Source organism: Phyllopteryx taeniolatus, chromosome 2 (genome assembly GCF_024500385.1).
Source record: "Phyllopteryx taeniolatus isolate TA_2022b chromosome 2, UOR_Ptae_1.2, whole genome shotgun sequence".
NCBI classification, from domain to species: domain Eukaryota; kingdom Metazoa; phylum Chordata; class Actinopteri; order Syngnathiformes; family Syngnathidae; genus Phyllopteryx; species Phyllopteryx taeniolatus.
Window position 1 is genome coordinate 7,985,195 of NC_084503.1, and position 23,053 is coordinate 8,008,247.

At 44.5% G+C, this 23,053-nt stretch overlaps 1 protein-coding gene across 5 annotated transcripts in view; it reads right to left on the reverse strand.

Annotated features, from left to right (window-relative positions):
* The window catches only part of large2 (LARGE xylosyl- and glucuronyltransferase 2), a 101,003-nt gene that overhangs the window by 33,697 nt on the left and 44,253 nt on the right, over positions 1 to 23,053 (reverse strand). For all 5 annotated transcript variants that reach the window (XM_061758255.1, XM_061758236.1, XM_061758245.1 and 2 more), the window contains 4 exons: positions 20,556 to 20,754; positions 15,042 to 15,331; positions 5,313 to 5,395; positions 4,191 to 4,314 (listed from right to left, as the gene is read on the reverse strand). In XM_061758255.1, coding sequence (XP_061614239.1) covers positions 4,191 to 4,314; positions 5,313 to 5,395; positions 15,042 to 15,331; positions 20,556 to 20,655 — 597 coding nt within the window. In that variant the 5' untranslated portion in view covers positions 20,656 to 20,754. The remainder of the gene's footprint in view (positions 1 to 4,190; positions 4,315 to 5,312; positions 5,396 to 15,041; positions 15,332 to 20,555; positions 20,755 to 23,053) is intronic.

The following is a 23,053-nucleotide window of genomic DNA, read 5'->3' on the forward strand; positions in this document are numbered from 1 at the left end:
CTTCCTGTGGTTTCTGAGATAGCACGGCCTGCCACCGGAGCTGCTGAGACAGTTCTACACAGCAGTCATCGAATCAGTTCTGTGTTCTTCCATCACAGTCTGGTTTGGTGCTGCTACAAAAAAGGACAAACTCCGACTGCAACGGACAATCAAAACTGCTGAAAGGATTGTCGGTACCCCCCTACCCACCATTGAGGACTTGCACGCTGCCAGAACTAAGACAAGGGCGTGCAAAATCCTCTCTGACCCTCCGCACCTCGGTCACCAGCTCTTCCAGCTCCTTCCCTCAGGTAGGCGCTACCGATCAATGCAAACTAGAACTAGTAGACATTCCAACAGCTTCTTCCCTCTTGCGATCAACTTCTTAAACACCTAACCTACAATTCCATTACAACATGCTGGCAATTTTTTGACTTGAGTTCGTTGTCACATTTCTGTGGGGCCAATTATGTATTACTCGGGCACTCACTGTAGTTGTCTCGCCATTTGCATATACTGGCCACTCATGGCAGAGTAGCATCTACTAAGTCTGTCGTTGTACTTTTTTTGTGCCATATTTCTTTGACCAACTTTCTTTCCCTTGTAATTACAGGGATGAAAAATGCTTGATCTCCATAGGGGTCTGACTTATTCTGGAAAAGAGCCCGCAGATATCAGTCAGATTCACAGATAAGATTCTTCATGTGTGAAGGAGGGGCCCTTCGCATTTTAGTGGACGGTGGTTTCAGGCGGGAGGAGGATGTTGGCGTGGTGTGGGCTGGACTCCAATATTGACAATAGCCTTCACCCTGTCCATCAGACCTAACATGGCATTTAGGCTAGTAGAGAGTGAGTTTTGCGTTGGGCTTTGCGCCAATGGGGCAGGGAGCGGTGTGGGGGATTTAAAGTGGTGGCTCATCTCATTTGTCATTCGCTCCTCCGATTGTTTGGATGACGCTGATGAATCCATCTGCGCCTCGTGTCGCTTTAGCTCTTGTTCCTCCGATTGTTTGGGAACAACTGCATCCTTTTGACCTACAGCCGTGTCAGCAAGGCCAGTGTTTTCTTTTTGGGCCGCCGAATGATGTACACAGTAAAAAATGTTGGCAGCCAATAACGCAACTTAATTTAGACAGAAACTGTCTGCCTTGTAAAGATGTCTGCGCTCCCAAAAAAAAAACAACGCAGAAATTGCCAATGAAACTCATGGATAGTGCAGTACACACATCTTTGAGCCATTTATTTAATTGACTGAGCCTAGAGAAACGTTCATCTCCAAATCGTACAAGTGGGAGAGGTCCACTTATATAAACCTCATCATCCAAACATTGCACTTTTATTAGGAGATCAATAAAATCTCGCTTCAGTACCTCTGATTGCTGCTAGAGAACATCCAGGGCCCCTGTGTGTATCATGACAGATTTCACAGTTGGGTGCTGATTAGCGAGCTCCAGGATTTTTCCTTAGAGATATCAGACACCATGTCATTGGTAAAACACAGTACTTTGGTGTTTTTCTCACTGCAAAAATGTTTCACATCCTTGACAGCTCCATGACCAACTATTAACAATTGGGGTGCCATTTTTTTCTTGTATGATTTATTTCCCATACCTTTCAGTGATGGTGTGGGGTGAGCATTCTTGGCCAGGGTCTTGTAAAAGTGGCTTAAATCTATTTGTAAGTCTGATGTCAATGTTTTGCATTGACTCGCGTCCTTTTTTTCTTGCCCTTCGCTGTAGCGACCGTCCACGGCCACTCACTCGGGGTTGAAGCAGCCCGCAACGCAGGCCAGTCAGATTCCACAGTAATCTGCTGGTGTTGTGTCCTTCCTTTTCAATGTTGTCCCATATCTTTGGGCTTTGCTCCCAGTAAATTCCAGTAAGAACTGCTGGATGATTCATTACTGTTTCCGAAGTCCACATCCGTCCTCTTTGTTGAGCTAAGTGGCTGTTTGTTAGCACACTTCTGCTCACCATTTTGAGACATTGGTAGAGTGGTTTCATTTTCTGACTGTCCATTTACATCCACATACACTTCAAGACGGTGGATTTTCGTTTCCATCCTCTGCAGCAGTCCGTGATAGTCCTCAGTAGAAAAGGGAGGCATCTTGACTGCTGGTCTTGTTACTCATAGCAGGCTTATGCTAATTAGAAGGCCATGCTCACGTAATGGTGAGAGGGTATCAGAAAATTATGGAATATGGCAACAACTGACTGTATCTACAAAAAAGTACAGTCCTACAGGTTCAAAAATATCCAGGAGTCGCTGCTTCAAATTTTTTTTTAGAAGAAAAACAAGCTTATCAGCTAGAAAAAAATGCAAACAGAGGCAAACCAAGCAGAGTGAGCAAAAAAGCGTCTGCACTGTACGAGGGCGAGAGTAGTCGTAAGTCATCCTCTTTGTTACGCTTCCATAGTTTCCGCATTGTGCGTACACAGACTGCTTTGGACTTTGCATGCGGACCGCAGATGTGCACACTGTTCCATTCATGCTACATTTCAGGGTTCATGTCAGTACACGTTCCAGGCAAGCACATTGTTCCACGCATCCCCGTTGATTAACACGCTGGCATGCACATTTATGATCAAATGACGACGCCGCGTATGTGAAAAGAAACGGCTTCTGTGTTTGTTGTATTGTTGGATTGGAATACCAGTGGATCTCTTCATACAAGTGCTCCTCGAAGCAAGCATCCATCCTTCGGTATCTCCATTATTATATTTAAATATAAACCAATACTAAGATAGTCAGATGGCTCAAAACTCTTGGCGTGAACTACCCTAAACATTACAACAATGGAGCTGTTTCTTTTCATTTTTGTGAGGCAGGCATGTGGATTATTATTGCTGGAGCGTGTGGCGAGGATCAATGTGCATGTGTGGAACGCGTACCGATGTTAACCCCTAAATAGTCGGAACCGCATGCACATCTGCGACCCGAAGATCGGTGATATAATAGCTTCGCCCTATAATAGCCCTATATGTAATTGATGATAGATGGAGACACCGACGTCCCCACAAAAGAGTGTGGGATTGTCTATGCCCAAACTCTTGAGAATGGAAGACCGTCTACTCTCCTGATTGGCCACATTGAGGTTGAACATGCCTATGCAGAATGTAATGTGCGTTTCCGTATTGATAGTGATAATAAAAAATGTTTTCAAAATTAACAATATATGAGTCTTGAAAAATTTTTCGTTGTCTTCTTTTAAAATTATATCAAAGAAATGACCTTTTTTGTCAGCCAGTGGTTGTTGCAGACAACCTTCATATTAAAAGTATAATATTTTGCAGACATCGTAACTAAAGTTACTGTCAATATTGACTTTGTAAAAAACTTTGGTATGCCAATTATATGAGACTATGTGTGCCCCCCCCCCCCCCCCCACAAAAAAAAAAAACAAAAAAAAAAAAGAGTGCAACCAAATCATGTGCTGGTGCGACCAACTGAAAAAAGTTAAAAAGCTGGTCGCACCAATGCTACCACGGGAAACGTTAGTGTAGAGCCCTATTGAGCTTTTGTGCTTTGATAGCATTAGACTGATCAAAGTATTTCCTTGATATTTCATCTGTGCAACAGCCTTTCACAACATTGAGGATATTACGATTTCTAGTTTTTAGAACCATGGTTCATATTTTGGCTACCTTATTTACGTAAATGAGAGGAGCAAAATGTAAGAAACAACTCTCAATAGGATACAATGTGAAAACTACAACTTCAATCATAAACATATACACATCTCAAACAAAGATGAGATGTTTGAGATGTGTATGTTTATTGTCTCTGTGAAGACAAAAATTATCTATAAAGAGTTCTGAGACAGATAAAATATTGAACTTACAGGCTAAACTGACGCTTAACCTCCAACTAATCTTGAACATCCATTTATCAGACAGGTCCAACATTCCTCTGACAGAAAATATTAAGAAAAATCTGATTTCACAGATAAAGGCTTTGACCTTATGTGTTAGTGTTATCTGAGCTGTGCCGTTTTTGTATTGATGTCTTCACTTTGATGCTCTTTTAAACCTGGTTGTGAAATGAATTTTGTTCAAGAAGACCTTGGACAGCAAAGATTGTCTTTTGATATAATTGTAGTGACTCAGGCTTTCCTAACAGGGAGGAGGAGGCAAGGGCGTTGTAGAACAAGGGCATCGTAGAACTATTGGGACAAGGGCTGACACAGTTATGCGTGCCTGGCATACTCTTACCTTGAGTTCTTCTGCATCATAAAAGCTAACTTGCACAGATGGGACCATCCAGGACTGAAACAGGGAGCTCAAAATTTGGTTGGCCACAGCATCAGTGATAAAATGAAAGTGAAGAGGGTTTCTCCTGGAAATTTGAGACAAAAACTCAACTCAATTAGTTCAAAATCAATCAATCACATTTCTAATTTCTGGGGAAAAAAAATACAGACAAGTTTGGAAAGTTGGAGCAAAATTGACTTAAACACTTGGCCGCCATTGACCAAAATGTATTTGCAGCTCATAGCAAATTGGCCATAAGTCATTGACAATCGCCCAATCATTAGAAAACTTTTATCTTCACAGCACATAAGCACAACCTACTGGAGGCGCCACGAATGGCCAAACCATTGAGTATATTTAGTGATTCTGGGTATATCACGAGCACAGATTTTGAAAGGATACTGTATACTCCTCTTCCGATAAGCTTGTGATGACCTTAAGTTTTTTTCAATTTCAGCTCAGCGTAGTTTCCAAAATGTTCTTTGCACCATAGAAGACTGCCATGGTGAATTTAGTCTAATTTTCATAAAATTGTACACAATCATGTCATATTAGCTTGTGGTATTTTCAAATATCAGTCCTGAACTTGGTACACAGTCTTAAGGAGTGTCACACACGTCTCTAAAATTTTATTTAGAAAACATGGTCGCCACTGACCAAAATGTCTTTGCTGGTGTGAGGCTAACAGCTTTTTGGTCATAACTCATTGACCATTTATCTAATCATCACCGGTGTAGATGACTTCAGATCACAACTGAGGATGCCCTTCAAAGCATTTTGATTCCAAATCACAGGGGTCATCACAAATGGGAACAAAATAAAATTACCTACAAAGCAGTGTTTGAATCGTCCTTCGTTACTTGAGAGTGATTATCTTGAAATTTTACACTCAAGTCCAGCGCAATACTCTAATACTCTAGAATAGTCTACATGCTGAAGGAGTACGCCAATGGTAATGGTTGCAGGAAACATTTGAAATATATTATTTTTATTTTATAACAGCTATCCGTCAATCCATTCTCCCCGCTGCCCACTAATGATCTCCATTACTAATTTTCTAAAAGTAAATAAAACATAACCCACCTGTGAAAGAGGACAGACTTGACTAGTGTCACCATGTCTCTACTGGCGTTGTGTCCAGCACAAACGCAGGCGACATGTATTACCTGTGGAGACATAAAACTGTAAATATTCAAGTCAGGTTGGGCAATATGATCTAAAATTCCTATCACGGTATAACTTAAATCCCTTCATGGTAACGGTATAAAATGTGATACAAGCTTCAGTGTAAAAATTATAATGGAAGTATTTTTGTCCTGTTCGGGTGTTAGGTCAAGCGGGATTGAGGATCTATTTCCCTTTTTATGCCTGGACAGTTTACTGTGTTACAGTGGAGTTTTTAAGCTGCTGCTGTGGTTTCTTAGTATTATAATTGATATTTATCAAGAATCAGAGTCGATCAGTTAAAGAGAACAACGTTTCTAGAGGGGAGTGAGAGACGACGACAGAAGACAAAACACTAATTGTAAACAAGATGAGTAAAGTAAATCATTACATATCTAGAACAATGAAACATTCGATATGAGTGTTGTATGGGGCAGTAGTGCTACACCCTGTGAGGGAAGGACAGGACAAGATAGAACAGGACAAGGACAGGAGAAGAAGCATGCAGGACAAGGGTCGTGAACCCAGCTGTACAACTGAAGTGTGGTGGGAGTGATTATGTAAATTATAAACGTTTATAGGAGGTTAGTGTGAGTGAGGGGATACCCAAGCAATTCGCATATTCATGAGTTATTTGTCGCAATAAGTGAGTGGCCCCACACCTAGCGAAAAAGTCCCAGGGGTGTGTGCCTGTGGACACAAGCACGTGAATTGACACCATTTCGCATGCACAATGACTGATAGAAGTGTCCTGTAATTGCTGTGCCTTCACCACGGAGGCTGAGGACCCCACCCAATCGAGAGGTGGGATCGGGCCCAGGAGTCCACTCGAGAGCAGCTCGGCGGATGGGACTTGTCCCACACCTAGGGATACAGGGTGGTCTGCCGGCCCCACCGAGGTGCCCCGACAACCGGCCACCCGGAGGAGGCCGCAGGGACCCAATGCCACCGCCCCAACCAACCCGCGCCCCGCTATCCCCCCTGCCCCCTCAGGAGAGCCAGACGAAATCAATGCATGTAAGCGGCAAGGCCGAAAACCAACATTGAATGCCCGTGACTCTTCGATACCTCAGGCGGCACTGCATCAAAAACCGACATCAATATCACCACATGGGCTCAGGAACACTTCAGAAAACCAATGTCAGTAAATACAGTTTGGCGCTACATCCGTAAGTGGAACTCGAAACTCTACTATGGAAAGCTGTTAAATAAATTGTAGAAGTTATCGATTTATTTGCTAAGCATGCATTAGTATTATGGACGATTTTGAGAGAGGAAGATATCTCGCCTTCAAGAAGATGACTCAGCAGGAATCATCCGATGGAAGGGCGCCTTGACCAAGGACGTGGTCGGGGACGTGGTAGGTGTTGGTCCCATGTCTTCACCTTGAAACCCTCCCCTTAGTGTGTTGTGTCTTGTTGCTTAGAACGTTATGTCTTGTAAATCAGAAACCTCCCTATTTCAAATAAATACAGGAGCGACGGGAGAGATTGTTTAGAGCGTGATGAGAGGCTGTAATCTGAACAATCTCCCATACGCCCTCCTCATGAGAAAAAGAAACCAGCGTCTTCATTCCTTTTGTGCATTTTTATGGGTGTTGGGTGAGATAAATCCAACAAAAGCAAAAGCCATTTATCAACAACACCCAGAAACGCCGCCGGCTTCTCTGGGCCCAAGTTCATCTAAGTTGGACTGATCCAAAGTGGAAAAGTGTTCTGTGGTCCGACGAGTCCACATTTCAAACTGTTTTTGGAAATTGTGGACGTCGTGTCCTCCGGGCCAAAGAGGAAACGAACCATCCGGACTGTTATGGACACAAAGTTCAAGAGCCAGCATCTGTGATGGTACGGGGCTGTGTTAATGCCAATGGCATGGGTATCTTACACATCTGTGAAGGCACCATTAATGCTGAAAGGTACATACAGGTTTTGTAGAAACACATGCTGCCATCAAAGCAATGTCTTTTTCATGGACGCCCCCAGCAAGACAATGCCAAACCACATTCTGCACGTGTTACAACAGTGTGGCTTCGTAGTAAAAGAGTGCAGGAATTCCACCTACAAAGCTTCAACAATTAGTGTCCTTAGTTCCCAAACGTTTATTGAATGTTGTTCAAAGAAAAGGTGATGTAACAGTGGAAAACATGACCCTCCCCCAGCTTTTTTGGAACGTGTTGCAGCCATAAAATAATTATTTTTTGCTAAATAATTATTTGCTAAAAACAAAGTTTATCAGTTTGAACATTAAATATTTTGTCTTTGTAGTGTATTCAATTAAATATAGGTTGAACATGATTTGCAAATCATTGTATTCTGTTTGTATTTATGTTTAACACAACGTCCCAACTTCATTGGAATTGGGGTTGTATGTGTGCCCAGATGTGCCTTGTGTTGTTTTTGTCAATCTAATAATAATAATGGTAGTGTCATGTTGCATTATCGGTTGGACAAAAATATTTGATAAGATTGATCCAAAGAGCTTTTTCTGCATCCCAAAGAAACCGGAATCTCATCGAAAGCTTTAAATCGCAGCAATTAAGCTGGAACCCACTGACAACGACCACGTTTACTTTCGACACTTAATATGGTAAGACAAATAATGATTTTGTTTTGCAATATATTATATTATATATCATATTGTTCTGATTTGTTTTTTTTATTAATATCTTTGTCTAAGTGGAGGGAGACTAGCAAATTAAGAATTTCATTGTTTTTGTTTTGTTTTTTCGCAGTAAAAAAAAAGACCCTAAATACTTATTTGACACAGTAGCATTGCTAACCCCAAAGCAGCCTACTTCCAACAGCTCCTCCTTTTCAGATGATGATTTCATGCAATTTTTTTACAAAAAAAAAAAAATTTTGCTCTTTAGGAATGAGATTAAGGACACCGTGCCTCAAGCCCAGTTGAATTATTAATCTTTGAGACTAATATGGGAACCATTGTGGCTCCTAATTCAGCTACTCTCTCTTATTTTGAGGAAATATCCCTTGTCACACTCACAAAACTCGTTAGTGTGGCAAAACAGACAGCGTGCTTGCTCGAACCTCTTCTGGGGAAACTTGCTAAAGAGCTGTTTTTGATTTTAGGGCTTTCAATCTTAAATATGAAAAAATCTATCACTCTCCTCAGGCGCTGTACCTGCAGCTTTCAAGATAGCATTTATTAGACCCTTACTCAAAAGATCCAACCTCGACCGTGAGACAACGTGCTTGCTCCACCCTCTTCCTGGGAAACATGTTAAAGAGCTGTTTTTAATCTTAGGACCATCAATTTCAAATATTATAAATTCATCAGTCTCCTCCGGCGCTGTACCTGTAGCTTTCAAGACGGCTGATATTCAACCCTCATTCAGAAGACCCAACCTTGTCCCTGAGAGTCTTTGCAATTGTAGGCCAGTGTCAAATCTCCCATTTATTCCAAAAATTCCATCCATCCATCCATTTTCTTCCGCTTATCCGAGGTCGGGTCGCGGGGGCAGTAGCTTTAGCAGGGAAGCCCAGACTTCCCTTTCCCCAGCCAATTCATTCAGCTCTTCCCGGGGGATCCAGAGGCATTCCCAGGCCAGCCGGGAGACATAGTCTTTCCAGCGTGTCCTGGGTCGTCGCTGGGTTCTCGTCCCAGTGGAACGTGCTCGGAACACCTCACCAGGGAGGCGTCCAGGAGGCATCCTAATCAGATGCACGAGCCACTTCATCTGGCTCCTCTCAATGTGGAGGAGCAGCGGCTCTACTGTGGGCCCCTCGCGGATGACAGAGCTTCTCACCCTATCTCTGAGAGAGAGACCGGACACCCTGTGGAGGAAACTCATTTCGGCCGCTTGTATCCGGGATCTTGTTCTTTCGGTCACGACCCACAGCTTGTGACCATAGGTGAGGGTAGGAACGTAGATCGTTCGGTAAATTGAGAGCATCGCCTTTCGGCTTAGCTCCTTCTTCACCACAATGGACCGATAAAGTCCGCATCACTGCAGACGCTGCACAGATCCGCCTGTCGATCTCCAGTTCCATCCTTCCCTCACTCGTGAACAAGACCCCAAGATACTTGAACTCCTCCACTCATCTCATCCCTGACCTGGAGAGGGCACACCACCCTTTTCCAACTGAGGTCCATGGTCTCAGATTTGGAGGTGCAAATTTTCATTCCAGCCGCTTCACAAACGGCTGCAAACCGCTCCAGTGAGAGTTGGAGATCACGGCTTCATGAAGCAAACAGAACCACATCATCTGCAAAAAGCAGTGATGCAATACTGAGGCCACCAAACCAGACCCACTCTAAGCCTCGGCTGCACCTATAACCTCTGTCCATAAAAGTTATGAACAGAATCGGTGACAAAGGGCAGCCTTGGCTGAGTCCAACCCTGACCGGAAACGAATCACTCACAGCCAGCAATGCGGACCAAACTCTGACACCGTTTGTACAGGAAACGAACAGCCCATATCAGGGGGTTCGGTAGCACATACTCCCAAAGCATCCCCCACAGGACTCCCCGAGGGACATGGTTGAATGCCTTCTCCAAGTCCACGATACACATATAGACTGGTTGGGCGAACGCCCATGCACCCTCGAGGACCCTGCCGTTGGTCCACTGTTCCACGGCCAGGACGAAAACCACACTGCTCCTCCTGAATCTGAGATTCGACTTCCCGACAGACCCTCCTCTCCAGCACCCCTGAATAGACCTTACCAGGGAGGCTGAGGAGTGTGATCCACCTGTAGTTGGAACACACTCTCCGGTCCCCCTTCAAAAAGGGGGTCCACCACCCCAGTCTGCCAATGCAGAGGCACTGGCCCCGATGTCCATGCGATGTTGGAGAGGCGTGTCAACCAGGACAGCCCATCAACATCCAGAGCCTTTAGGTACTCCGGGCCTTGCCACCGAGGAGCTTTTTAACCACCTCGGTGGCCTCAACCCCAGAGATAGGAGAGCCCGCCTCAGAGACCCCAGACTCTGCTTCCTCATGGGAAGGCATGTCGGTTGAATTGAGGTCTTCGAAGTATTCTCCCTACCGACGCACAACGTCCCGAGTCGAGGTCAGCAGTGCTCCATCCCCATTATACACAGTGTTGATGGTGCACTGCTCCCCCCTCCTGAGATGCCGGATGGTGGACCAAAATTTCCTAGAAGCTGTCTGAAATTCGTTCTCCATGGCGTCACCAAACTCCTCCTACGCCTGAGTTTTTGCCTCAGCAATCACTAAAGCTGGATTCCACTTGGTCAACCGGTACCCATCAGATGCCTCAGGAGTCCCACAGGCCAAAAAGACCCGATAGGACTCCTATTTCAGCTTGACAACATCCCTCACCACTGGTGTCCACAAAGGGTTCGGGGATTGCCGCCACGACAGACACCGACCACCTTACGGCCACAGCTCCGGTCAGCCGCCTCAGCAATGGAGGCACCGAACACGGTCCACTCGGACTCAATATCCCCCGCCTTCTCCGGGACGGGGGTGGGAGTTGAAACTCCTTCTGACAGGGGATTCTACCAGACCTTCCCAGCAGACCCTCACGATACGTTTGGGCCTGCCAGGTCAGACCGGGATCTTTCCCCACCATCGGACCCAACTCACCACCAAGTGGTGATCAGTTGACAGCTCCACCCCTCTCTTCACCCGAGTGTCCAAGACATGTGGCCGCAAGCCCGATGACATGACTACAAAGTCGATAATCGAATTGCGACCGTGGGTGTCCTGGTGCCAAGTGCACGTATGGACACCCTTATGCTTGAACATGGTGTTCGTTATGGACTATCAGTGATGAGCACAGGAGTCCAAAAACAGAACACCACTCGGGTTCTGATCAGGGGGGCTGTTCCTCCCAATCACGCCCTTCCAGGTCTCATTGTCATTGCCCACGTAAGCATTGAAGTCCTACAGCAGAACGATGGAGTCCCCAGCGGGAGCGTCCGGAGGGAGGGAAGCTAACCTCTCGTCCACCGGGGACGTACAGGCGCCGAGCCGGGGAGCAATAAGTATACCCACACCTGCTCCACGCATCTCCCGTGGGGCAACTCCAGAGTGGAAGAGAATCCAACTGGAACCAGAGCCCAACCCGTGTGTGGTGGCGAGCCAGACTATAGCTTGTCGGAACTTCTCGACCTCACACACCAGCTCGGGCTCCTTCCCTGCCAGAGAGCTGACATTCCACGTCCATTGAGGCAGCTTTTGTTGCCGGGGATTGGATCGCCAAGGTCCTGCCCTTTGACCACCGCCCAGCTTCCACGTTTAAAAAAACAACTCTGTCTGCTATTCTTGGATGGAAGTCGGGGACACCTGGTAGATGCAATTTCTTTATAGTTTACTCACAACAGGCACACATATTTACACAGAGAATTGCAGTATGTGCAAATATTTTGAGAGTATTGAATGTTAGAGATACTTTTCCTACACATCTACACTGGAATTAGGGTATGGGAAGTTTCATGTTGCCCGAAGTGTAGAAATAGAACATTTTTAACGTTTTTTTCCATTCATCTAATTTCAACGTGTTTTAGTCCAGTGTTTTCTGTATTATATTAAAATTAGGCATAGAGCCATAACGATACAAGTATAGCTTGTGTTTAATGGGAAAAAGACTGTTTATTGTTTATTTATTACAAATATTATTTTTTTTACCCCAATATTTCAAAATAATAAATTTCAGAGCAGTAATTGCAATACCATAATACCATGAAACCTTCATATGTTTGCTAAAGGTTATCATACCATCAGAATTTGATAATGCCCTAAACCTGTGGTCAACCTTTTATTTATTTATTTATTTATTTTTTCTCTCAGCCGTTAGCCTTCATCTCTCTCAACACACACTCTCAAAACTGTAGAAAATAAAGTCTGGACACTCTTTTAACTGATCGCACTGCTCGGTCCTTGGTTAAATCCTTGGTTTATTTCTCTTTATTTCCATCCATCCATCCATTTTCTGAGCCGCTTCTCCTCACTAGGGTCGCGGGCGTGCTGGAGCCTATCCCAGCTAACATCGGGCAGGAGGCGGGGTACCCCCTGAACTGCTTGCCAGCCAATCGCAGGGCACATGCAAACAAACAACCATTCGCACTCACATTCACACCTACGGGCAATTTAGAGTCTCCAATTAATGCATGTTTTTGGGATGTGGGAGGAAACCGGAGTGCCCGGAGAAAACCCACGCAGGCACGGGGAGAACATGCAAACTCCACACAGGCGGAGCCGGGGATTGAACCCCGGTCCTCAGAACGGTGAGGCTGATGCTCTAACCAGTCATCCACTGTGCCGCCTCTTTCTTTCTTTATTATTATTTTTTTTTAATGCGGGATCTGCGGCATATGAAGCACTTTCCCAACTTAGTCAGCCAGTCACCAGGGAGCGAATGCTTCATTGAGCTCCCTAACAGCACTATGCAGCAGTAGCCTCTCAGCGAATCATGACTAGAGAAGCAAGTACAACCAAAGATTGGAGCTAGCGGCTCAGAAAGGGATCAACATCTGTTTTTTGGACATGTTTTGATTCAAAGCGAGAGACTTTAAACAAGAAAGCCATATATTAAGAGTGCAGCAGGGTTGTCTGCCCTTCTAGGTAGGGAACACAACTGATCTGTTCAGCCATCTGGAAAAAAAAAATGGCAGAAAAACAGCAAAACACTGGACAAGGAACATGTGGTCCCCTTGCGCAATTATTTCACCAAAGTGGCATGAAATACACTGTATGAACAATGACTCTGGTCAGGTCATCCTGCAGTCGAAAAGTTTCAGCAGTTAAGCTAGCCCAAACAACGATTCTTCATACTAAGCATTACGGTAACATGCCGGCAACGCGCCCCAGGTGTCAATTTCAAAATAAAAGCCTAAAATGGGCATTGATGTCCAATGTATTGGCATGGATATCCATCTATCCATCCATCCATCCATTTTATGTACCGCTTATCCTCACTAGGGTCGCGGGTGTGCTGGAGCCTATGCCAGCTAACTGCGGGAAGGAGGCGGGGTACACCCTGAACTGGTTGCCAGCCAATCGTAGGGCACGTAGAAACAAACAAACATTGGCACTCACATTCACACCTACGGGCAATTTAGAGTCTTCAATTAACCTACCATGCATGTTTTTGGGATGTGGGAGGAAACCGGACGAACTGGAGAAAACCCACACAGGCACGGGGTTAACATGTAAACTCCACAAAAGCAAGGGCGGGATTTGAACCCCGGTCGTCAGAACTGTGAGGCAGATTTGCTAACCAGTCGTCCACCATATCCAATGTATTTAACATATGAAGCTTATATTTTGAAGTTGGCCTTGAAGCACAGCAGCGTGTTACCGTAATGCACACCATTAACAATCGTTGTAGCGGCTTCCTTGAGTTCGACTGGCGGCTGGCCTTATGATAGTAAATGATAAATGACAAATGATTGTAATTTTGTATATTTAATTAACTTTATCATTCTTTTGTTTTTCTTTTTTTAAGTTTTCCAAGTTGGCGGCACGGTGGACGACTGGTTAGAGCGTCAGCCTCACAGTTCCGAGGACTAGGGTTGAATCCCCGGTCCCGCCTGTGTGGAGTTTGCATGTTCTCCCCGTGCCTGCGTGGGTTTTCTCCGGGCACTCCGGTTTCCTCCCACATCCCAAAAACATGCATTAATTTGAGACTCTAAATTGGCCGTAGGTGTGAATGTGAGTGCGCATGGTTGTTTGTTTGTATGCGCCCTGCAATTGGCTGGCAACCAGTTCACGGTGTACCCCGCCTCCTGCCCGATGACAGCTGGGATAGGCTCCAGAACGCCCGCGACCCTAGTGAGGAGAAGCGGCTCAGAAAATGGATGGATGGATGAGTTTTCCAAGTTCCCTCCCAGATTTGTGCGTTTTCAATTGGAATTTAATTCTCTATCAGATCTACCAAATTAATTCACAATAAGAAGAGCAATAAATTGGTTAGCATGTACAATGTTTTTTTTGTTTGAAGCCTCAGATTGGAAAATATCCAGAATTGATTTTCCTGTTTTACTGTGCATTTTATTTTACAAGTTACACAGTTGAAAATGTAATAGTAGTGTAACTACTTTAATTACTTTCTGAAAGTAATAAAACCAATTACATTTCATTACATTTTCATTACTTTTCATAATTTTCCACAAATGCTCTCAAGTGTTAACCATTTTCATATTTTAAGACCTGATAGTGTTAAAGCCGTAAGCAGTACTTAAGGTTACACAAAGACAATACAATAAGACTACACAAGATTGAACTTCATTAGCTCTTTTTTTAGTGTTAGAACCGCTCCACAAGTACACTTACTGTAACATTTTTCATTGCCTTTCTATAAACTTTCACACTGAAGGCTTTCAACAGTCAATGCAAATTAAAGCACTTTCTCTGTAAAATGAAACACACAAATCTCATCTGGTGCTTTCTGTGAGGCGTCCATGTTATTAATGCAAAACACATGACTGGAGATTTGAAGTCCAACGATCATTGGTAAAGTCTACACATCGAATGGTCAATTAGTCAACTCGCTGGTTCACCCCTAACGACGGTACAGCATGACTGAATTGCAACACCTACGTAGTTATGAAACCATCACATTTGTAATAATGCCAGCAAATCAAACAAGGTTGACACTAAGCACAGCCACCCAGGAGACAAGCCTGATATGTTTGGGAAAAGTAAAGGATTGTTTCTTTACCTCACACTTCTGGACGGTAGGCAATCTTGGACAATCAGTGTTGTTGTTCTTCTCCTCTGCTGTGTTATACCCGTCCTCTGGTACAGTGTCAGCAGAGGCGCCCCACTGCTGGTTGCCATAGTTTCTCTCAGCTGACTGGGTAGCAGTGCTCTGTGACTGGCTAAGCTGTAGTCTCATCTGCCTGTTCTCTTCTTCCACCTCTCGAACCCGTGACTCTAGGATGGCTCGTTCCAAGAACAGAGATGCAGGTGTGTCCGCCAAACAGGGAGGAAGGAACAGGGACCGACCGTCTGTGGTAGGGCACAAATAAAAGATGAAGACTCAACTTTATTTTGTTTACACACTGCACTTGGTTTTCGATGATGGTCAAAGGGACAACAGCATGGCATAAGCGTGTCCATATTTTGCACTGGTTGCTAAGCTACCGGCGGCACGGTGGGCGACTGGTTAGCACATCTGCCTCACAGTTCTGAGGACCTGGGTTCAAATCCGGCCTCGCCTGTATGGAGTTTGCATATTCTTCCCGCGCCTGCAATTTGGCCCAAATCTTTTGCTCTTGTCACTCAAAAATAACTTCGCCACCACTTCTCTTATTGGATGTGGCGTCTGTCATCACAGCGACTCTGCGCCTGAATTGAACAGTTTTCAGTTGAATCACATTCTCCTTTGAGTGGCACACACCAAACCACCAATTATTTTGTACATGCAGTTTATTCTCATTTCTGAGGGCTGGACTTCTATCCTTAAATTTCACTGTATGGTATAAACTCAGTACAGAATTTGAGACAACAAAAATCAGCCTTTGCTAAACGGTTAGCATTTGCAATTAGCATTAGCGCGCCAGCGATTACCATTCTAGGTTTAAAAAAAAAACTAAAGGTCACTCATACTGTACATCATGTTCTATGTCCATTACACATCTAAGAGTGTCTTTAAAAAAATCACAGTGGCCCAACACTATGTCAGTCTCCAATAAATGTCCATGTGAAAAACTGGTTCAGGCGCCACAAACATGGTTCCATGTGGAGCTTTTTTTTCTTTTTTTGGTCCCAGCGGACCTAATTTTTCAAGTCAACTTAGCAGAGTTATTGGATTTTTTTACCCCCAGCCCTACTTTGGTGTATGGACTAGTGTGTGAAACAGTGCCGTAAAACATAACATGTTGACAATTAACTGTACGGACATTTATCAGGTTACAGTACACCAGAAAACAGCCAAGTGCATTTTACAGGGAAGTCTTTGGCAAAGCATCTGGAGGTGCTGAACATCCTTGGTCTGTTTTTCTCTGTTTGCTTTGTCACTGATTAGTTCGAGTGGAGTATATGTGTACGCTACAGCAAATGTATTTAAACATTTTTTAGACCTTTTTTTACCTCCTCAAGTGTCTTAAGGAGCTGTCACACTGCACTTATTCTGCATGACACTCACCGCAGGGTAGGGCGCAAGGAGGATGGCGCATTCAAACTCATCATATTTGTGGCTGGATCAGAGAAGATTACTCCAGTTCTAAAGTCTCTACACTGGCTCCCAGTCAGCTTTAGAATATACTTTAAAGTTATGCTATTGGTCAATAAATCACTAAATGATTTTGGTCCTGAATATGAAAAAAAATAATAATTAATGGAATATGTGGAGGACAGAGTCCAAAGCAAACATTGTGAAGCAACTTTTAGCTGCTATGCTGCACACATTTTGGAGCAATTTCACTTTTAAGTGATCTTTCTTTCACTGTATGTTTTTCTAAAATCTTTATATTATATATTTTTCTTCTCTTTATTTTTAAATGCTTTTAATCATGTAAAGCATAATGAGCAATCTTGTGTAGGACATGCGCTAAATAAATACATTTGCTTTGCTTTGATGGTTGCAAAGAGACCGAACAGGAAGTAGCGCAGTTCCTTTTCCCGCTTGTTTGGACGTAAGTAGGCGGCAGCTCCTGAATATACTGTCGATTTGTTACCGTTGCAACGAAAACCCCTGGCTTTTCTTGTAATGAGGAGGAGGAGACGACGACCAGCAGCATGATAAAGGGAATGGATTCAGTCGATTATGAAGGCATGGGAGGATCTCGTGGAATTCGGGCTACGGCTATTTGGAGACTTGCTTTAAGGTTTACTTTTGGCCTCTTCAAGTTTCTCAATGATTTTTTTCACTGCAGCCTAAAATGCCGCCAAAATGTATTGCTCTTTTCCTCTTTGAAAGCACTCTGCCACCATCTCTCTTTTGGATGCGGCGGTTGACGTCACGGCAGCGCTGAACCCCCCTCCCCACGCATCCATGGTGTTCTGTAAGTGCGCCGAGTCATCACAAACACAATGAATGGCTTGGTCGACACCGAACTGCGCTTTGCTATTTATTTTGTTTGCATTGTTAGACTGTTCAATGACATCAGTAAAAAATACAAAACTTAAATTGTGAGCATATATCCTTTGAAATAAAGTAATTATATAAACAACTTATATATTAAGAAGAATTGTGCATCTACTTTTGCGAACTATTTAATGAGGGTAAATAAAGCAATCTATATTTGAGAGCAACATGAGATGGAGAGTAAGACACAGGAAACTGTCAGGCACACATAAAAACGTATTTCTGAAGCTACACGGTCTATAAAAATTGCTATAGGCACTGTGACCTAAAATGGCAACGGTGAACGAATACTAATACTGTGAACTAATACCACTTTTAAATGTTGAGTGAATGACTGATTTTTGGAGACTTTCTTCTCCCAATTTTCGTCTCTCTTCTAAATGTGTGAAAGAGAATAAAATAAACTGTGGTAAGTCTAACTGTGCCCATTTGGTGTGTAATATCAGACATGCACACATAGACATAAAAGGGAGCTTGAGCCACTGTCCTTTTTCTTCTGCTCAAAAAGTGCGTTTTTGTGGGGCGTTTTTTTTTTTTTTTTTTTAATGATTCTCTCTCTCTTAAATACTTCTACATTCCTGCTTTGGCACAGCTTCCCTGTCAAATAAATATCCCTCCATCCACTTTCTCTACTGCTTATCCTCACTAAGATCACGGGTGTGCTGGCGCTTATCTCAGCTGACTTTGGGGGGGGAGGCAGGGTACACCCAGAACTGGTCACCCGCCAATCGGAGACCTCAAATAAACATAAATTAAAAAATATTCCATTCTAATCTCTGGAGGGAGGTCCGGAGATGATGCTCAGTGGGCTCTGTAAGACGCTCCCCCCGCCCGTCCCCTTTTCCTGCAGCGTGGCTGCGAGCATGCAGAGGCAGAGACATGCAACAGCAGACCCCAGCCTAGACACAGTTTTCTTTTGTTTCTGGTGTTTTTACTCTTGGAGGTAAGTGGTGACGAAGGAAGTTCCCAAGTTCATAAAGGACAAGACCAAATATAGTTAACGTGTGTCTTGCTACCGTGCACATATGAGCTACTAATTGAAAGGTTTGATCTGGCTAAGGCGAGGAGCATGGGCATACAGGCTTATGTACCGGGACACAACAGGTGAATGCAGTTAGGTGATGATTTCTCAGTAGGGAAATTATGTCATGTCTAAAACACCACATTGATAGGTAAATTGTGAATTAAAATTTTCATCTAATTTTAAATTCATTACGATGTGCTAATTTGCATTGATTTGGAACTGCTAAGGCACTGCAGGGATAAAGAATGAAGGAAAACAAATTACCACAGAACTTCTTCAGTTATAGAGAGAATATATTCCCCTAACATGTTTAAATATGTAGAGGAGTTTGTTTAGTGAATTAAGGAGAACTCTACAGATACACTGACAGGGCAGTTAAACAAATGACACCGAAATGTGTATTTTGGGAAGTTTTCTTCTTTTTGAGTGAAAGAGAGCATAGATCCATAAACTTTAATCTCAAAATGTCAACATGAAAACACAATTTTTACCTGTAGAGTCATGTCTTAAACAGCTGTGACATAATTTTGATCATGGGCTACTCATCTTAAAATTATTTATTCTACTAGTTTATTGTTGATTTAAATTTATCAATACCAATTCAGACAGACAAACCCTCCTTCAAATGTCAAAGGTACACTGAACATAATTTGTGTTGCACTCATACAACCCCAATTCCAATGAAGTTGGGACGTTGTGTTAAACATAAATAAAAACAGAATATAATGATTTGCAAATCATGTTCGACCTATATTTAATTGAATACACTACAAAGACAAGATATTTAATGTTCAAATTGATCAACTTTATTGTTTTTAGCAAATAATCATTAACTTCGAATTTTATGGCTGCAACACGTTCCAAAAAAGCTGGGTCATATTTACCACTGTGTTACATCACCTTTTTTTTTATAACAACATTCAATAAACATTTGGGAACTGGGGACACTAATTGTTGAAGCTTTGTAGGTAGAATTATTTCCAATTCTTGCCTGATATACAGCTTCAGCTGTTCAATAGTCTGGTCTCCGTTGTCGTATTTTACGCTTAATAATGCGCCACACATTTTCAAAGGGAGACAGCTCTGGACTGCAGGCAGGCCAGTCAAGTACCCGCACTCTTTTACTACGAAGCCACACTGTTGTAGCACATGCAGAATGTGGTTTGGCATTGTCTTGCTGAAATAAGCAGGGGCGTCCATGAAAAAGACGTTGCTTGGATGGCAGCATATGCTTCTCCAAAACCTGTATGTACCTTTCAGCATTAATGGTGCCTTCACAGATGTGTAAGTTACCCATGCCATTGGCACTAACACAGCCCCATACTATCACAGATGCTGGCTTTTGAACTTTGCGTCCATAACAGTCCGGATGGTTCTTTTCCTCTTTGGCCCGGAGGACACGACGTCCACAATTTGAAATATGGACTCGTCGGACCACAGAACACTTTTCCACTTTGCATCAGTCCATCTTAGATGAGCTCGGTCCCAGAGAAGCCGGCAGCGTTTCTGGGTGTTGTTGATAAATGGCTTTTGCTTTGCATCGTAGAGTTTCAAGTTCCACTTACGGATGTAGCGCCGAACTGTATTTACTGACATTGGTTTTCTGAAGTGTTCCTGAGCCCATGTGGTGATATCCTTTACACATTGATGTCGGTTTTTGATGCAGTGCCGCCTGAGGGATCGAATGTCACGGGCATTTGATGTTGGTTTTCGGCCTTGCCGCTTACATGCAGTGATTTCTCCAGATTCATCGCCATTTCCCGTAGCTAATGTATTCCGTGTGGGAACCCTAATAATCATTCTGTTATATTACAAAATTGATAAATCCCCTTGCTGACGATACTATTGTGGTTCAAATTACTATACAGTGCTGACAACATGTGGTCTTAATATCTGCCAGTAATATTGGAATGCAAACTCGAACGCAACTGAGTAGGTTCCATAAATTATCAAAATTGAACAGGAGTAGGGAAATTGACCTGAATATCATAAGGATGTTTTCTGTTCTCAAATGTGTCATTCTTCTGATTTGGTACACACCCAAATTATAATAGTTACTAATATTCAATACTCTCAAACTATTTGCACATCCTGCACTTCCTTGTGTAATTTGTACTCACTCTCTAGGCTTCCAGATAGCAGGTAGAGCCCGGTAATCAGCACGATGGTCATTAGTGACGCTACTAAAAGCTTCAGGCGTCCACGGCACAGCAAGGTCATGATGGGATGGCAACTGAGAGCTATGAAGGTCAGAGGTCAAGGGTGATGGGTTAGAAAGAAGAGCGTAGATGGAAACTCAGGTAGGGTGCATCTTTTCATCTGGGAATGAGAACAAGAAACATAATTTTAAACCATATTAAACACAATATAATTTGTGGCATTGCTTATCCACACTGGTATTGGCCAGAATTATTTTCATTTTTTTTTTTTTTAGAAAAAAAAAATCGCTCTAGTCTTGGTGGAATTTGGAAGGCCAAGTTTCCAATTCGAGTCTTTTTAAACAAAAACCCTGTGTATCATTGGAATTCCATGGCTTGAGAAATGGGCGGACGTGGTTGCACTTTCCAGTGAATTAAACCTCAATTACTTCCTGACATTTATCTTTTAAGCTGTGTGCTCAGTGAGAGTACAGTATTTTCATTACATTACAAGGAAGAGAATATAGACCTAACATGACCAATCCTTGACATCTCGGGTGACATCACTACAGTAAAGTTAAAGTCGTTGAACAGTCGCCTTTGAACGCCAAGTGCTGGACCACCTCAAGAGCGTCACAGGTCCCCTGCTGGACCCCCTGCAGTTTGCCTACAAAGCAAACAGGTCTGTGGATGACGCAGCCAACATGGGACTGCACTTCACCCTAGAACACCTCGACGGCACAGGGACCTACGCGAGGATCCTGTTCATGGACTTCAGCTCTGTGTTCAATACCCAAACGCCTCTCCTTCAAGCTTCTCGAGCTCATCGTCTCGGCTGGCATCTGCCAGTGGATTTATAAGCTTCCTGACGGGCAGGACACAACAGGTGAGGCTGGGGGACACCACCTCATCTACACGCACCACCAGCACCGGGACGCTACAAGGATGTGTCCTCTCTCCGCTACTCTTCTCTCTCTACACGAACGACTGCACCTCAACGCACCCGGCTGTCAAACTCCTGAAGTTTGCAGACGACACCACAGTCATCGGCCTCATCAAAGACGGTGATGAGTCTGCGTATCGACAGGAAGTGGAGTGGCTGGAGCTTTGGTGTGGCCCACACAGCCTGGAGCTGAACACAGTATTATACAGAAATGTCTAATGCTCAAAGCTGTGATAGCAAAATCCATCCATCCATTTTCTACCGCTTATCTGAGGTCGGGTCGCGGGGGCAGTAGCTTCAGCGGGGACGCCCAGACTTAAACGGAAACGAGTCCGGCTTACTGCCGGATATGCGGACAAAACTCTGACTCCGGTCGTACAGGGACCGAACAGCCCATATCAGGGGGTTCGGTACCCTATACTCCCGAAGCACCCCCCACAGGACCACCCGAGGGACACGGTCGAACGCCTTCTCCGAGTCCACAAAACACATGTAGACTGCTTGGGCGAACTCCCTTGCACCCTCGAGGACTCTGCAAAGGGTGTAGAGCTGGTCCACTGTTCCACGGCCAGGACGAAAACCACACTGCTCCTCCAGAATCTGAGATTTGACTTCCCGACGGACCCTCCTCTCCAGCACCCCTGAATAGACCTTACCAGGGAGGCTGAGGAGTGTGATCCCCCTGTAGTTGGAACACACCCTCCGGTCCCCTTTCTTAAAAAGGGAGACCACCACCCCAGTCTGCCAATCCAGAGGCACTGTCCCAGATGTCCACGCAATGATGCAGAGGCGTGTCAACCAGGACAGCCCTACAACATCCAGAGCCTTGAGGAACTCCGGGCGAATCTCATCCACCCCCGGGACCTTGCCACCGAGGAGCTTTTTAACCACCCCGGTGACCTCAACCCCAGAGATAGGAGACCCTGCCTCAGAGAACCCAGACTCTGCTCCCTCATGGGAAGGCGTATCGGTGGAATTGAGGAGGTCTTCGAAGTATTCTCCCCACCGACTCACAACGTGCGGAGTCGAGGTCAGCAGCGCCCGTTCCCCACTATACACAGTGTTGATGCTGCACTGCTTCCCCTTCCTGAGACGCCGGATGGTGGACCAGAATTTCCTCGAAGCCGTCCGGAAGTCTCTCTCTATGGCCTCACCGAACTCCTCCCATGCCCGAGTTTTTGCTCCAGTGACCAAAAAAGCTGCATTCCGCTTGGCCAGCCGGTAACCATCAGCTGCCTCAGGAGTCCCACAGGCCAAAAAGGCCTGATAGGACTCCTTCTTCAGCTTGACGGCATCCCTCACCGTTGGTGTCCACCAACGGGTTCGGGGATTGTCGCCACGACAGGCACCGACCACCTTACGGTCACATCTTCGGTCGGCCGCCTCAGCAATGGAGGCGTGGAACATGGTCCACTCGGACTCGATGTACCCCGCCTCCCCCGGACCATGAGCAAAGTTCTGTCGGAGGTGGGAGTTGAAACTCCTTCTGACAGGGGATTCCGCCAGACGTTCCCAGCAGACCCTCACAATACGTTTG